Source organism: Cetorhinus maximus, chromosome 10 (assembly GCF_964194155.1).
Source record: "Cetorhinus maximus chromosome 10, sCetMax3.hap1.1, whole genome shotgun sequence".
NCBI lineage: Eukaryota > Metazoa > Chordata > Chondrichthyes > Lamniformes > Cetorhinidae > Cetorhinus > Cetorhinus maximus.
In genome coordinates, this window is record NC_135888.1 from 47389073 (window position 1) to 47407219 (window position 18147).

The 18147-nt window shown below is 49.5% G+C and overlaps 1 protein-coding gene across 1 annotated transcript in view; it reads left to right on the forward strand.

Annotated features, from left to right (window-relative positions):
• LOC144685664 (uncharacterized) overlaps window positions 1-18147 on the forward strand; it is a 68078-nt gene that overhangs the window by 4320 nt on the left and 45611 nt on the right. The window contains exons 3-4 of the mRNA XM_078550430.1: window positions 13624-13767; window positions 16901-17179. Of these exons, the coding sequence (XP_078406556.1) occupies window positions 13624-13767; window positions 16901-17179 (423 nt within the window). The remainder of the gene's footprint in view (window positions 1-13623; window positions 13768-16900; window positions 17180-18147) is intronic.

Sequence of the window (18147 nt, forward strand, 5' to 3'; positions counted from 1 at the left end):
GAGTGGGATTAATGTGTAGGGCTATGAGGAACGAGTGCGGGAGTGGGATAAATATGTAGGGCTATGGGGAGTGAGCGGAGGAGTGGAATTAATGTGCAGGGCTATCGGGGGAAAGAGCGGAGGAGTGGGATAAATGTGCAGGGCTTTGGGAAAAGAGCGCGTGAGTGGGATAAATATGTAGGGCTATGGGGAATGAGCGGAGGAGTGGGATTAATGTGCAGGGCTTTGGGGAATGAGTGGGGGATTTTGATTAATGTGTAGCGCTATGTGGAACGACCGGGGAGGGGGATTAATGTATATGGTTCTGGGGAAAGAGCGGGGGAGTGGGATTAATGTATATGGTTCTGGGGAAAGAGCGGGGGAGTGGGATTAATGTATATGGCTACGGTGAATGAACGGGGGAGTTGGAATAATGTGTAGGGCCAAGGGAAAAGGGCGGGGGAGTGGGATTAAAGTGTAGGGCTTTGGGTAATGAACGGGGGAGTGGGATTAATGTGTAAGGTTATGAGGAAAGAGTGGGGGAGTGGGATAAATGTGCAGGGCTATGGGGAATGGGCAGGTGAGTGGGATTAATGTGCAGGGCTATGGGGAATGAGCAGGTGAGTAGGATTAACGTGTAAGGCTATGGGGAAAGAGCGGGGGAGTGGGATTAATGTGCAGGGCAATGAGGAAAGAGTGGGGGAGTTGGATTAATATGTAAGGCTATGGGGAATGAGCAGGTGAGTGGGATTAATGTGCAGGGCTATGGGGAATGAGCAGGTGAGTAGGATTAACGTGTAAGGCTATGGGGAAAGAGCGGGGGAGTGGGATTAATGTGCAGGGCTATAGGGAAAGAGCGGGGGAGTGGGATTAATGTGTAAGGCTATGAGGAAAGAGTGGAGGAGTGGGATTAATGTGTAAGGCTATGGGGAATGAGCAGGTGAGTGGGATTAATGTGCAGGGCTATGGGGAAAGAGCGCGGGAGTGGGATTAATGTGTAGGCCTTTGGGGAATGAGCGGGGGAGTGGGATTAATGTGTAAAACTATGGGGAATGAGCGGGGGAGAGGGATTAATGTGCACGCCTATGGGGAATGAAGGGGGCAGTGGGATTAATGTGTAGGGCTATAGAGAACGAGCAGGGGAGTGGGATTAACGTGTACGGCTATGGGGAACGAGCAGGGGAGAGGGATTAATGTGTAGGGCTATGGGGAATGAGGGGAGGGAGTGGGACTAATGTGTATGGCTACGGTGAATGAACGGGGGTGTTGGAATAATGCGTAGGGCTATGAGAAACGGGCGGAGAGTGGGATTAGTGTGTAGGGCCGTGGGGAACGAGCGGGGATTGAGATTAATGTGTAGGTCCATGCCAACAGAATGGGAGAGTGGGATTAACGTGTTCGTCAATGGGGAACATGCAGGGAGTGGGATTAAGGTGTAGGACTATGGGGAACGAGCGGGAGTGTGGGTTTAGTGTGTACTGCTATGGAGAATGACTGGAGGAGTTGGAATGATGTGCAGGGCTATGGTAAATGAGCGGGGGAGTGGGATTAACCTGTAATGCTATGGGGAAAGAGCTGGGGAGTGGGATTAATGTGTAGGGCTGTGCGGAAAGAGAGGGGGAGTGGGATTAATGTGTAGGGCTGTGGGGAAAGAATGGGGGAGTGGGATTAATGTGTAGGGCTGTGCGGAAAGAGAGGGGGAGTGGGATTAATGTGTAGGGCTGTGCGGAAAGAGAGGGGGAGTGGGATTAATGTGTAGGGCTGTGCGGAAAGAGCGGGGGAGTGGATTATTGTGTAGGGCTATGGGGAAAGAATGGGGGAGTGGGATTAACGTATATGGCTATGGGGAATGAGCGGGGCAGTGGGATTAATGTGTAGGGCGATGGGGAATGAGCGGGGCAGTGGGATTAATGTGTACAGCTATGGAAAATGAATGGGGGAGTGGGATTAATGTGTAGGGCGATGGGGAAAGAGCAGGGGTGTGGGATTAGCGTGTCGCGCTATGGAAAATGACTGCAGGAGCTGGAATGACATGTAGGGCTCTGGTAAATGAGCTGGGGAGTGGGATTAACCTGTAGTGCAATGAGGAAAGAGTGGGGGAGCGGGATTAATGTGTAGGGCTATGGGGAAAGAGAGGGGAAGTGGGATTAATGTGTAGGGCTATGGAGAATGAACGAGGGGGTGGGATAATTGTGTAGTGCTATGGGGAATGAGTGGGGGAGTTGGAATAATGTGTAGGGCTATGGCGAATGAGCGGGGGAGTAGGATTAATGTATAGTGCTATGGCGAATGAGCGGGGGAGTAGGATTAATGTATAGTGCTATGGGGAATGAGCGGGGGAGTTGGAATAATGTGTAGGGCTATGGGGAATGAGCGGGGGAGTGGGATTATTCTGTAGGGCTATGGGGAAAGAGAGGGGGAGGGGGATTAACGTGTAGGGATATGGAGAATGAACGAGGGAGTGGGATTATTGTGTAGTGCTATGGGGAATGAGTGGGGGAGTTGGAATAATGTGTAGGGCTATGGCGAATGAGCGGGGGAGTAGGATTAATGTGTAGTGCTATGGGGAATGAGCGGGGGAGTTGGAATAATGTGTTGGGCTATGGGGAAAGAGAGGGGGAGGGGTATTAACGTGTAGTGATATGGAGAATGAACGAGGGGGTGGGATTATTGTGTAGTGCTATGGAGAATGAGTGGGGGTGTTGGAATAATGTTTAGGGCTATGGGGATTGAGCAGGGGAGTGGGATTAATGTGTAGTGCTATGGGGAATGAGTTGGGGAGTTGGAATAATGTGCAGGGCTACGTGGAACAAGTGGGGATGTGAGATTAACGTGTAGTGCTATTGGGAATAAATGGGGAAGTTGGAATAATGTGTAGGGCTATGGGGAATGAGCGGGGGAGATGGATTAATATGTAGGGCTACGGGGAATGAGTGGGGGACTGGGATTAGTGTGTACGGCTATGGGTATCGAGTGTAGAGTAGGACTAATGTGTCGGGCCATGGGGAATGACCGTGGGAATTGGAATGATGTGTAGGGCTATGGGGAATGAGCAGGGGAGAGGGATTAATGTGTAGGGCTATGGGGACAGAATGGGAGAGTGGGATTAATATGTTCGTCTATGGGGAACGTGCAGGGAGTGGGATTGATGTATAGGGCCATGAGGAACGAGCGGGTGAGTGGGTTTAGTGTGTAGTGCTATGGAGAATGACTGGAGGTGTTGGAATGATGTGTAGGGCTATGGTAAATGTGCGGGGGAGTGGGATTAACCTGCAGTGCTATGGAGAAAGAGCTGGGGAGAGGGATTAATGTGTAGGGCTATGGGGAATGAGCATGTGGGTGGGATTAATGTGTAAGGCTATGGGGAAAGAGTGGGGGAGTGGGATTAATGTGCAGAGCTATGGGGAAATAATGGGGGAGTGGGATTTATGTGTACGGCTATAGGGAAAGAGTTGGGTGTGGCATTAATATGCTGGACTATGGGGAATGAGGGGGGGAGTGGGATTAATGTGTATGGCTACGGAGAATGAACAGGGGAGATGGAATGATGTGTAGGACTATGGGGAACGAGCAGGGGAGTGGGATTTATGTGTAAGGATATCCAGAAAGAGTGGGGGAGTGGGATTAATGTGTAGGGCTATGGGGAATGAGCAGGGGAGTGGGATTAATGTGTATAAGTATGGGGAATGAGCGGGGGAGTGGGATTAATGTGCTCGCCTATGGGGAATGAAGGGGGCAGTGGGATTAACGTGTAGAGCTATAGAGAACGAGCAGGGGAGTGGGATTAATGTGTACGGCTATGGGGAACGAGCAGGCGAGAGGGATTAATGTGTAGGGCTTTGGGGAATGAGTGGGGGAGTTGGAATAATGTGTAGGGCTATGGGGAAAGAACGAGGGAGTTGGAATAATGTGTAGGGCTATGGGAAACAGGCGGAGAGTGGGATTAGTGTGTAGGGCCGTGGGGAACGAGCGGGGAGTGAGATTAATGTGTAGGTCTATGCAAACTGAATGGGAGAGTGGGATTAACTCTATGTGTAGGGCTATGGCGAATGAGCGGGGGAGTGGGATTAATGTGTAGGGCTATGGGGAATGAGTGGGGGAGTTGGAATAATGTGTAGGGCTATGGGGAAAGAGAGGGGGAGGGGTATTAATGTGTAGTGATATGGAGAATGAACGAGGGAGTGGGATTATTGTGTAGTGCTATGGAGAATGAGTGGGGGAGTTAGAATAATGTGCAGGGCTACGTGGAACAAGTGGGGATGTGAGATTAACGTGTAGTGCTATTGGGAATGAGTGGGGAAGTTGGAATAATGTGTAGTGCTATTGGGAATGAGTGGGGAAGTTGGAATAATGTGTAGTGCTATTGGGAATGAGTGGGGAAATTGGAATAATGTGTAGGGCTATGGGGAATGAGCGGGGGACTGGGATTAGTGTGTAGGGCTATGGGTATCGAGTGTAGAGTGGGACTAATGTGTCGGGCCATGGGGAATGACCGTGGGAATTGGAATGATGTGTAGGGCTATGGGGAATGAGCAGGGGAGAGGGATTAATGTGTAGGGCTATGGGGACAGAATGGGAGAGTGGGATTAATGTGTTCGTCTATGGGGAACGTGCAGGGAGTGGGATTGATGTATAGGGCCATGAGGAACGAGCGGGTGAGTGGGTTTAGTGTGTAGTGCTATGGAGAATGACTGGAGGTGTTGGAATGATGTGTAGGGCTATGATAAATGAGCTGGGGAGTGGGATTAATGTGTAGGGCTATGGGGAATGAGTTGGGGAGAGGGATTAATGTGTAGGGCTATGGGGAATGACCGGCGGAGTTGGAATAATGTGTAGGGCTATGGGGAACGGGCGGGGGAGTGGGATTAACCTGTTGTGCTATGGGGATAGAGTGTAGGGCTGTGGGGAACGAGCGCAGAGTGAGATTAATGTGTAGGTCTATGGGAACAGAATGGGAGAGTGGGATTAACGTGTTCATCTGTGGGGAACATGCAGGGAGTGGGATTAAGGTGTAGGACCATGGGGAACGAGCGGGGGAGTGGGATTAGTTTGTCGTGCTATGGAGAATGACTGGAGGAGTTGGAATGATGTGCAGGGCTATGGTAAATGAACGGGGGAGTGGGATTAACCTGTAGTCCTATGGGGAAAGAGCTGGGGAGTGGGATTAATGTGTAGGGCTGTGTGGAAAGAGTGAGGGAGTGGGATTAATGTGTAGGGCTGTGGGGAAAGAATGGGGGAGTGGATTATTGTGTAGGGCTATGGGGAAAGAATGGGGGAGTGGGATTAATGTGTACGGCTATGGGGAATGAATGGGGGAGTGGGATTAATGTGTACGGCTATGGGGAATGAGCAGGGGTGTGGGATTAATGTGTACGGCTATGGGGAATGAATGGGGGAGTGGGATTAATGTGTACGGCTATGGGGAATGAATGGGGGAGTGGGATTAATGTGTACGGCTATGGAAAATGAATGGGGGAGTGGGATTAATGTGTACGGCTATGGGGAATGAGCAGGGGTGTGGGATTAATGTGTACGGCTATGGGGAATGAGCTGGGGAGTGGGATTAATGTGTAGGGCGATGGGGAATGAGCAGGGGAGTGGGATTAATGTGTACGGCTATGGAAAATGAATGGGGGAGTGGGATTAATGTGTAGGGCGATGGGGAATGAGCAGGGGAGTGGGATTAGTGTGTAGGGCCGTGGGGAACAAGCGGGGAGTGAGATTAATGTGTAGGTCCATGCGAACGGAATGGGAGAGTGGGATTAACGTGTTCGTCTATGGGGAACGTGCAGTGAGTGGGATTATGATGTAAAGCTATGGGGAAAGAGCAGGGGTGTGGGATTAGCGTGTCGCGCTATGGAGAATGACTGGAGGAGTTGGAATGACGTGTAGGGCTCTGGTAAATGAGCGGGGGAGTGGGATTAACCTGTAGTGCAATAAGGAAAGAGTGGGGGAGCGGGATTAATGTGTAGGGCTATGGGGAATGAACGAGGGAGTGGGATTATTGTGTAGTGCTATGGGGAATGAGTGGGGGTGTTGGAATATTGTGTAGGGCTATGGGGATTGAGCGGGGGAGTGGGATTAATGTGTAGTGCTATGGGGAATGAGTGGGGGAGTTGGAATATTGTGTAGGGCTATGGGGATTGAGCGGGGGAGTGGGATTAATGTGTAGTGCTACGGGGAATGAGCGGGGGACTGGGATTAGTGTGTAGGGCTATGGGTATCGAGTGTAGAGTGGGACTAATGTGTAGGGCTGTGGGGAATGAGCGGGGGACTGGGAGCAACGTGTAGGGCTATGGGTATCGAGCGGAGAGTGGTATTAATGTGTCGGGCCATGGGGAATGACAGTGGGAATTGGAATAATGTGTACGGCTCTGGGGAATGAGCAGAGGAGAGGGATTCAACTGTAGGGCTATGGGGAAAAAATGGGAGAGTGGGATTAATGTGTTCGTCTATGGGGAACGTGCAGGGAGTGGGATTGATGTATAGGGCCATGAGGAACGAGCGGGTGAGTGGGTTTAGTGTGTAGTGCTATGGAGAATGACTGGAGGTGTTGGAATGATGTGCAGGGCTATGGTAAATGAGCGGGGGAGTGGGATTAACCTGTAGTGCTATGGGGAAAGAGCAGGAGAGTGGGATTAATGCGTAGGGCTATGGGGAAAGAGCTGGGGAGTGGGATTAAAGTGTAGGGCTTTGGGGAATGAGCAGGGAAGTGGGATTAATGTGTAAGGCTATCAGGAAAGAGTGGGGGAGTGGGATTAATGTGCAGAGCTATGGGGAACGAGCAGGGGATAGGGATTAATGTGTAGGTCTATGGGGAAAGAGCTGGGGAGTGGGATTAAAGTGTAGGGCTTTGGGGAAATAGCAGGGAAGTGGGATTAATGTGTAAGGCTATCAGGAAAGAGTGGGGGAGTGGGATTAATGTGCAGAGCTATGGGGAACGAGCAGGGGATAGGGATTAATGTGTAGGTCTATGGGGAATGAGCGGGTGAGTGGGATTAATGTGTATGGCTACGGAGAATGAACGGGGAAGTTGGAATAATGTGCAGGGCTATGGGGAACGAGCATGGGAGAGGGATTAATGTTTAGGGTAATGGGGAAGGAGCAGGTGAATGGTATTAATGTCTAAGGCTATCGGGAAAGTGTGGGGGAGTGGGATTAATGTGTAGGGCTTTGGGGAATGAGTTGGGGAGAGGGATTAATATGTAGGGCTATGGGGAATGACCGGCTGAGTTGGAATAATGTGTAGTGCTATGGGGAACGGGCGGGGGAGTGGGATTAAACTGTTGTGCTATGGGGAAAGAGTGTAGGGCCGTGGGGAACGATCGCAGTGTGAGATTAATCTGTAGGTCTATGGGAACAGAATGGGAGAGTGGGTTTCAAATAATCATCCAATGCCTTCTTGAATGTCTTGATTGGACCTGCCTCCACCACACTTCCAGGCAGTGCCTTCCAGACCTGAACCACTCGTTGTGTGAAAAAGTTTTTTCTCATGTCACATTTGCTTTTTTTGCAAATCACTTTAAATCTGTGCCCTCTCGTTCTTGATCCTTTGACAAGTGGGAACAGCTTCTGATCTGCTCTGTCCAACTCCCTCATGATTTTGATCACCTCTATCCAATCTCTTCTTAGCCTTCTTCTCTCCAAGGAGAACAGCTCCAAACTCCCCAATCTATCCTCATAGCTGAAGTTTCTCATCCCTGGAACCATTCTTGTAAATCCCTTCTGCACTCTCTCCAGTGTGCTCACATCCTTCCTATAGTGTGGCACCCAGAACTGTACACAATACTCCAGCTGATGTCTAACCAGCGTCTTATATAAATTCATCATAAACTCCCTGCTCTTGTACTCTATGCTCCTATTCATAAAGCCCAGGATACTGTATGCTTTATTAACTGCTCTCTCCACCTGTCCTGCCACCTTCAATGATCTATACATATATACACCCAGGTCTTTCTGCTCCTGCACCCTCTTCAAAATTTCATCCCTTATTTTATATTGTCTGTCCATGTTCTTCCTACCAAAATGCATCACCTCACACTTCTCCGCATTGAACTTCATCTGCCACCTTTCTGCCCACTCCACCAACTTGTTTATGTCCTCTTGAAGTTCCCACACCATCCTCCTCACAGTTCACAACATTCCCAAGCTTCGTATCATCTGTAAATTTTGAAATTGTCCCCTGCACACCAATATTTAGATCATGAATATATAGCAAGAAAAGCAAGGGTCCCAATACCGACCCTTGGGGAGCTCCACTACAAACCTTCCTCCAGCCCGAAAAATATCCATTGGCCATTACTCTCTTCTTCCTATTTTTCAGCCAATTTTGTATCCACGTTGTGACTGTCCCTTTTATTCGATGAGCAATAACTTTGCTCACAAGTCTGTTGCGGCACTGTATCAAATGCCTTGTGAATGTCCATGTACACCACATCAACAGCATTACCCTCATCGACCTTTTTTGTTACCTCTTCAAAAACTCCAGCAAGTTAGTTAAACATGATTTCCCCTTTAGAAATCCGTGCTGGCTCTTCCTTATCAACCCATATTTTTCCATGTGACTACTAATTCTATTCCAAAGAATTGTTTCTAGAATCTTGCCCACCACTGAAGTTAAACTGACTGGTCTGTAATTGCTGGGCTTATCTTCACAACCTTTTTTGAACAAGGGCATAATATTTGTAATATTGTCCTCTGGCACCACCCCTGAGCCTAAGGAAGACTGAAAGATTATGGCCAGTGCCCCTGCAATTTCTACTCTCACTCCCTTCAATATCCTTGGATGCATCTCATCCGGTCCTGGTGCCTTGTCAACTATAAGCACCGACAGTCTATTCAACACTTACTCATTATCCATTTTGAACCCTTCTAGTGACAGAGTTCCCTCCTCTGTCACCATGGCCTGGGTAGCATCTACGTCCTTGGTAAAGACGGATGCAAAGTATTAATTTAATACCTCAGCCATTGCCCCTTCGTCCATGTCTAAATTCCCTTTTTGGCCCCTAATGGGCCCCGCTCCTCCTTTTACCACCCTTTAACTATTTATATGCATAGAGAAAGCTTTGCAATTCCCCTTTATGTTGGCTGCCAGTCTTTTCCCATAATCCCTCTTCGCTTCTTTAATATGCTTTTTCACCTCCCCTCTGAACCTTCTGTATTCCTCTTGGTTCTCAATTGTATTTTCTATCTGTCACCCATCATAAGCACGCTTTTTATTCTTTATCTTAATTTCTATCTCCTTTTTCATCCAGGGAGCTCTGTTTTTTTTCCCCCACCTTTCCCTTTTGATGGAATATACCTTTTATTGTGACCTAACGAATTTGTTTTGAAGGTAGCCCATTGTTCAGCGACAGTTTTTCCTGCCAATCTTTCATTCCAGTCTATCTGGCCCAGCTCCGTTCTTGCCCCATCAAAGTCGGCCTCGTCCAGTTAATTATTCTTACTCTGGATTGCCTATCGTCCTTTTCTATCATCATCCTAAAACGTACAATACAATGATCACTGTCTCATAAATGTTCCTGCTCTGATACTTAGTCTACTCGGCCCACCTCATTCCAAGAACCAGGTCCAACAGTGCTGCCTTTCTTGTTGGATTGGACACATATTGCTGTAGAAAATTCTTCTGAACACAATTTAGGAACTTTTGCCCCTCTCTGCCCTTTACACTACCACTGTCCCAGTCTACATTCGGGTAATTAAAGTCACCCATTATAACCACTCTATAATTCTTGCATCTCTCTGTAATTTCCCTGCAGATTTGTTCTTCTACGTCCTTCTCACTATTTGGCAGTCTATAGACTACACCGAGCAATGTAATTGCACCCTTTTTGTTCCTTAGCTCTAGCCAAATTGACTCTGTCCTGAACCCTCTGGGACATCCTCTTTTTCCAGCACTGCAATGCTCCTCTTTTCCTATCTTTCTGAACACTTTATACCCGGGAATATTTAACACCCAGTCTGCCCTTCCTTGAGCCAGGTCTCAGTTATCACCACAACATCATGGCCTGAATCTCCTGGTTGTCGTGCGGGGGCGGGCCCCATTCACCGACGCGTAAAATGACACACGGTGACATTGGGCATGCATCCCGACATCACCGCACGTCATTCCGATCTTCAGTTCACCGGAGTCGGCTGCGTGCCTGCCGAACAGACAAAGGCCTGTTAAGGCCATTTAAAAACCAATTGAAATCATTAAAAGGGCTGCTCGTCCAACCTTAAGGTTAGTGGGCAGGCGAAGAGCCCAGGCAGCCTTTGCATTTCTCATGAAACCTCATCCACGGGCGGGATGAGGTTTCATGAAGACTTTATAAATTAAATAAAAATTTTTATTGAAATACATAAACATGTCCAAGCTCATGTGACACTGTCGAGGGGACATGTCTGAGTAATTTTTAAAATTCTTTTTATCCATTTTTCATAATGAAATTAATCTCCATGAGACAGCTCCGTGCCTCAGGGATATTTCTGAGCTCCATTGCGCGTATGCGCGAAAGAGCGCAGGCCCCGACTCTACCTTCTCTCCCTGCCCGCATACGGAGCGCTGAGCATTTCAGGGTACATGTCACGCTGGGCAGGTCTTAATTGGACCGCCCACGTAAAATGGTGGCGCACAAATGATCGGCTTCCGCCCAGCCCGCACGATGGGGAGAAAAATTCTCCCCCATATTTCCACATGGCAATCTGCAGCTGTAACTCCGTGCATTCACACACATGCATAGTCACCCTGATTTAGACTTCATGGACTGAATTTTTAGCTCAGCAGGCGGGTGCGATCGGCGGGCCAGGATCGGCCGGGAAACAGACCGGCGACGATGATCAGCCCCCGACTGCGATTTCACGCTGGCTGGACAACTAACGGCCAGCCAGCATGAAGCGCGCGCTGAGAAGCTCAGCACTGCCGGGGTGGGGGTGGGAGGAGGGTGGGCGATGACATCAACATGGGCATGGGCGAGCACTGAGTAAAAGCTCCCTGAAGGTGGAGAGATGCCTCAGGGAGCTACAGACCCGAAAATGTTCCAATGAAGGTTTAAAAAGCAAAAAAAAAATCTCTGAGCATCACAATCAGGCACCTGAAAATAAAGATGATAAAAATGCTGCCCAAAGATTTTTATTTTTATTTTATTTCATAACAGAAACCCCATCCCGCCCTTGGATGAGGTTTCATGAAAAATGTAAAGGCCGCCTGGCCGATTTGCCCACCTGCCAACCATAAGGTTGCACCATTAATGGGTTTAATTGCCCTCTTAATTGTCGGCGGACACGCTTCATACTTTTGCGCATGCCCGCTGAGCGAAATATCGCACAAGTGCATGATGACGTCAGGATGCTCGCCTGACGTCATCTCGCACGATTTCGCACCTGATCAGGTTGGGCACGCGCCCTCCCACTCGACGTAAAATTCAGCCCATGATGACTTTCTCCCTTACCTCGACTTTACCTATTAACTTACCATTCTCTATCCTAGTGCTATCTGCCCCTCCCAGTATTTTGTGCACCCTGGTGTTCCTCTCTAATATTTTCTCCTGGTTCCCACACCCTTGCTAAGTTAGTTTAAAGCCCTCCCAGCAGCACTAGCAAAACGGCCCACAAGGAACTCAGTCCCAGCTCTGTTCAGGTGCAAGACTGGCTTGTACAGGTGGCATCTCCCCAGAGCCAGTCTCAGTGTCCCAGGAATCTAAATCCCTCCCTTCTGCACCATCTTTCCAGCCATGCATTCATCTGCCTTATCCTCCTATTTCTGTACTCACTGGCACGTGGCATTGGGAGTAATCCGGAGATTACTACATTAGAGGTCCTGCTTGCTAATTTTCTACCTAGCTCCCTAAATTCTGATTGCAGGACCACAACCCCCTTCCTACCTAAGTCATCGGTACCAGTGTGGACCACGACCTCTGGCTGATCACCCTCCCCAAGAAGCTCCAAGGCATCCTGCTCAAATCTTGTTAGGATTAGGAGGTTTGGGGGGCCTTTACCTGTCTATGACCTCTCAATATTGTTATGGTTCATCTTCTCCTGAAAGGACAGAGGAGCATTGATTAGTCCACTCTCTACCTTCAGCGCCATTGCAGCCTGGCCAACCCGACCCGAAGAACACCTTGCAGGGCACATCCGAGTCGTGGACCTCAAGCTTGGCTTGTCCAAGCTCACCCACTTGGCCAGCTCTGGTACCCCTGACAGTTGGAACCCAGACTTTAATGCCCCTGAGCTCCACAGGGGGGCAGCCAGCCCTTAACACTTCACCACACTGATCCATGCCAACACGGTACTCACTATTCCCGAGCGCAGCAGGTCATTGAACCTTTAGTGGCACTGCACCCATGTGCGCCTCACAATGTTGTGGCTGCTGACCTTGGCTGCCACCTCCTCCCAATCTTTTTGTGTCAGGTGCATGGCCTCCTCCTTCCATCTCTGGGGATGAGGGTGTCCCTCCTGGCAGCCACCTCCTCCAATAGCATCGCAAGGCACTTATCTGAAAACCAGAGGTGGGGGGATGGCTGAGTGCCCACCCGGCCTGGCATCACCAGCCGCAGCTGAGGCCATAGCTTCGGTCTCCAGAACGCAGAAGATATGTTCTTCCCTGGCAGCCTTCAAGGTGCTGCCTGTGCCGTTTTTAAACCACCGCCAGGTTGCCATTGGACCCGGTGCCCGACAGGGCCCCACCCCCATCCAGCCCTTCCCGGCTATTGAGAAGATGTGTTTCATGCTGGGCAGGCCTTAATTGGCCAGCCAGCATGAAATTGCAGTCGTGGGTCCATTTCGGGCAGGGGCCTATTTCCCAACTGGTCCCAGGCCCGCTGATTGTACGTGCACACCAAGGGTAAAATTCAGGTGTGTGTTTATATGTGCATGTCTGTGTGTGTGTCTCTGTGTGTGAGTGTGTGTGTCTCTGTGTGTGCCTCTGTGTGTTTGTGTGTGTGTGTGCATGTGTGTGTATCTGTGTCTGTGTGTGTATTTATATGTGTGTATCTGTCTGTGTGTGTGTGTTTATGTGTCTGTGTGTGTGTGTCTCTGTGTGTGTGTGTGTGTCTCTGTGTGTGCCTCTGTGTATTTGTGTGTGTGTGCATGTGTGTGTATCTGTGTCTGTGTGTGTATTTATATGTGTGTATCTGTCTGTGTGTGTGTGTTTATGTGTCTGTGTGTGTCTCTGTATCTGTGTGTGTATCTGTGTCTGTGTGTATATCTGTGTGTGTGTTTACATGTGTGAGTGTGTGTGAGAGTGTGCCTGTGTGTGTGTGTGTCTCTGTATATGTCTGTGTGTATGTAAGAGTGTGTGTGTGTGCGTGTGTGATTGTGTGTAAGTATGTGAGTGTGTGTGTCTGTGTGTGTGTGTTTGTGTCGCGTCTTTCTTAGTTTTCTTCGGGCTTTAGTAACTATTAAACTTACTCTTTCTTTGACTCATAAGCTTGGTTAAATTGGCTCCTTACAAAAAGTAAATACATTTGGATTGGGAAAAGGTAGCCACAGGAGAAAGGATTTTAACTAGATCTTTGTTGCGACCAACCAAGGAGGTTGGAAAAAAGGGGAGCCAGCTTATTCCTCCTCACACGGTCGTAACATAGTATGGCCATGTTCAATTTAACAGGACTTGAGAGGAACCCCAATTCCACTATTCCAGCTCTAATGAGATCTCTGCTGCTTCAGTTCCAGATCAGGAAGCTCTTCTGCTAGAGATACAGAAAAGTCTTGAGGAACTCATTGTGAATCAAGGCTCCATGTCATCAGTGCTCAAGCTGCTCCATCTGCTAATGACAGAAGCAATCAAACGGCTTTCTCCCACTAACACAGGTAAGCATGTGTTGGAAGGACCCTCTGTGACCAGAAGACCACACTAAAGATCAAATCTTCCACCTCTTCAGTTAGGATCTGTGAGCTGGAGAGGATGCTTGTCATTAAACTGTAGAGTCACAAAGCTGAATAAACAGTAACTCTGTACAGTTATACAGTGAGTAGTCTTTACCCTGCTGAATAAACAGTAACTCTGTACAGTTATACAGCGAGTAGTCTTTACCCTGCTGAATAAACAGTAATCCTGTACAGTTACATAGCGAGTAGTCCTTACCCTGCTAAATAAACAGTGACTCTGTAGTTACAAAACGAGCAGTCCTTACCCTGCTGAATAAATAGTAACTTTGTACAGTTACACAGTGAGTAAGTCCTTACCTTGCTGAATAAACAGGACTTACCTCATCATAGGTAACCAGACACATTAGTTGTAGCTCACCTGACATACTGAGGTGTTTTTTTTACCCTTTACTCACAAGGCCATGTTTATTTATAGTCACGGTCTAAAATCAATTTGTTGACAGTTCTAAAATGATTCCATAATTTCAGATTTACAAAGCAAATATCAAAAAACTCTAACCCTGTACAAATGCTGCTTTCCAAGTCTTGTCTGTGTTCCATTAAACAGCCACAGTGTTAACCCCAGAGCCTGACATGTGCTGGGTGCTAATATTGTTTCAATGTACTGTATCATATAGCCAGTTATTCCCTGCCCCTCCTGAGAGATCTGACTCTTGCTGATCATGTTTGCACCCATCATAGAAAATAGTTTCCCTATCTACTCTCTCAAATCGTTTAATCATGCTAAACACCTCAATTAGATCACCTCTCCAGCCCTAATGTTTCAGAGCAGCAACACTGGCTGGAAATGAGGAAAATGTAGCACCCATCCTGGCACATTAGCAATAATTCGGCACTGACTGGAAACCAGTTAGAAATGACCCAGCATCGCTTTTCTTGTCGGGGGAGTACAATTAAAAGCTGAATTGTGACATCTGAGAAGCAGTGGTAAGTGACAAAGGTAGAGTGGCAGTAGGTGAGGGGCAATGGGTGAGGGGCAGTAGGTAAGTGGGAGTGGGTGAGCGGCAGCAGGGGAGTGGTTATGGGGAAGTGGCAGTGGGGGAGTTATAATGTGGGAGTTGTAGTGGGCAGTGGAGGAGTGGCATTGGGGGGGCTGGCAGTGGGGAGCGGCAGTGGGGAACTGGCAGTGGGAGAATGGCAGTGGGGGAGCTGGCAGTGGAGGAGTTGCTCTGCGGGAGATGCAGTGGGTGAGTTGCAGTCGGGGAGTGGCAGTGGGGGAGCTGGCAGTGGGGGAGCTGGCTGTAGGGGAATTGTAGTGGGGGAGTGACAGTGGGGGAGCTGGCAATGGGGGAGCTGGCAGTGGGGGAGTAGCAGTGGGGGAGCTGGCAGTGGGGGAGTTGCTCTGCGGGAAATGCAGTGGGTGAGTTGCAGTCGGGGAGTGGCAGTGGGGGAGCTAGTAGTGGGGGAGCTGGCAGTAGGGGAGTTGTGGTGGGGGAGTGACTGTGGGGGAGCTGGCAGTAGGGGAGCTGGCAGTGGGGGAGTGGCAGTGGGGGAGCTGGCAGTAGGGGAGTTGTAGTGGGGGAGTGGCAGTGGGGGAGTGGCAGTGGGGGAGATCGCTGTAGGGGAGTTGTAGTGGGGCAGTGACAGTGGGGGAGATGGCAGTAGGGGAGTTGTAGTGGGGCAGTGACAGTGGGGGAGATGGCAGTAGGGGAGTTGTAGTGGGGCAGTAACAGTGGGGGAGATGGCAGTAGGGGAGTTGTAGTGGGGCAGTGGCAGTGGGGGAGATGGCAGTAGGGGAGTTGTAGTGGGGCAGTGACAGTGGGGGAGATGGCAGTAGGGGAGTTGTAGTGGGGCAGTGACAGTGGGGGAGATGGCAGTAGGGGAGTTGTAGTGGGGGAGTGGCAGTGGGGGAGTGGCAGTGGGGGAGATGGCAGTAGGGGAGTTGTAGTGGGGCAGTAACAGTGGGGGAGATGGCAGTAGGGGAGTTGTAGTGGGGCAGTAACAGTGGGGGAGATGGCAGTAGGGGAGTTGTAGTGGGGCAGTGGCAGTGGGGGAGATGGCAGTGGGGGAGTGGCAGTGGGGGAGTGGCAGTGGGGGAGTGGCAGTGGGGGAGTGGCAGTGGGGGAGTGGCAGTGGGGGAGCTGGCAGTGGGGGAGTGGCAGTGGGGGAGTGACAGTGGGGGAGCTGGCAGTAGGGGAGTTGTAGTCGGGGAGCTGGCAGTGGGGGAGCTGGCAGTCGGGGAGTGGCAGTGGGGGAGTGACAGTGGGGGAGCTGGCAGTAGGAGAGTTGTAGTGGGGGAGTGACAGTAGGGGAGTGGCAGTAGGGGAGTTGTAGTGGGGGAGTGACAGTGGGGGAGCTGGCAGTGGGGGAGCTGGCAGTGGGGGAGTGGCAGTGGGGGAGTGGCAGTCGGGGAGCTGGCAGTAGGGGAGTTGTAGTGGGGGAGTGACAGTGGGGGAGCTGGCAGTGGGGGAGCTGGCACTTGGGGAGTGGCAGTGAGGGAGCTGATAGTGGGGATGTGGCAACGGGGGAGCTGGCAGTAGGGGACTGGCAGTGGAGGAGTTGCTCTGGGGGAGCTGATAGTTGGTGAGTGGCCGTGGGGGAGTGGCAGTGGGGTGTTGTTGTGGGCGAGTGGCAGTGAGGGTATAGCAGTGGGGGAGTTGTTCTGGGGGAGCTTGCAGTGGGGGAGTGGGATTTGGGTAGTGGCATTAGGAGACTGGCAGTGGGTGAGTGGTAGTTGGCGAGTGGCAGTTGGGGAGTGGCAGTGGGTTAGTGGCAGTAGACGAGTTGCTCTGGGTGAATGGCAATGGGGGAGTGGTAGTATGGGAGTAGCAGTGGGGGAGTTGCAGTGGGGGAGTGGCATTGGGGGATGGCAGTGGAGGAGTGACATTGGGGGTGGCATTAGGGGAGTTGCACTGGGGGAGTTGCTCTGCATGAGTGGCAATTGAGAAGTGGTAGTGGGGGAGTGGCAGTGTGTGATTGGTGGTGGGTAGTGGCAGTGAGTGAGAGGCAGAGAGTGAGTGGCCATGGGGGAGTATCAGGGTGTGAATGGAGTGCATAACAATGATTGATCTGACTCGAAGCTTCTCATTCTGATAATTTTTCTGTTTCTCTGCAGACAATATCACAGTGAAGTTGACTGCAAATATAATCAGCATCCCAGGTGTATCTTCCATGTTAAATTTACTGGGATTTCAATTCCAGTCTCTGGCACCTCATCCATCCAAAATGGGAGGCAGGACCGTCCAGAGGGCTTGTGAACAAGCAGCAATGGGTGATGTTTCAAATCATTCTCCACTCCCCATTTCCCACGCTCACCCAGTGGCTGTAATCTTCCCGCACTGGAATCCAGACAGGCTGCTTGGTGTCGCACAGCAAGCCATTGCTGCTCTTATTGGTCAGTATCAGATATTTTATAGTAAAACCATAGTCGAATTGATTTGTCTGTGTTTTACCAATAGCTAGTTCAATCTATGACACCCCAAATACCCTCTAAAACCTACCAATATCCCCCACTGTACCCTCTAAGACACCCTAAATACACTCACAATATCCTCTAAAAACCACCAATATCCTCACTTTACCCTCTATGACACCCCAATACCTTCTCTCTACCCTCCGTCACCAAGCAAAACTCTGGGTTAGAGTTTCCACTTTGCTCGTAATTGGCCGTCTGAGTGTATATGTGCCCAAAATTGCACTAGTTTTGAAAAGATTTTTGTCGTCAAGTTTCCATTTAAACACATTTACATATTACCAAACGCATAATCTGGCATGAGCCTGAGTGTAATCAGGCAGTGTTTTAAATGGTAATTTTTAAAAGAAAATATTCCTTGATATATTTAAGTGATAAGTCAGTAAGGTTTGATCAATACCTTGTTCATTTATTTATCAGAAAAATATGCATTTCAAATCACAGCGTGAATCCACCACCTGTCAGTACCCAATTTCTAATTACTGAAATGACTTTTAAAAAATGTACAGAAACATTTAAGAACATGGAAACATAAGAAATAGGAGCAGGAATAGGCCATTTGGCTCCTTGAGCCTGCTCTGTCTTTCAATACAATCATGGCTAATCTTCTACCTTATAGCTACACCTTCCTCATACTACCCCCATAATTCCCATAATGTCCAGAACTCTACACTCAACGACTGAGTATTCACAGTTCTCTGGGGTAGGGAATTCCAAAAATTCACAATCCTTTGAGTGAAGAAATTTCTCCCTAATTCTAGATTCCCCAACATCCTCCCAGCATCTACCCTATTAAGCCCTTTAAAAATGTTATGTTTCTATGAGATCACCCTTCATTCTCTGAACTCTGACTAATATAGGCCTACTCCATTCAAACTCTCCTCACAAGA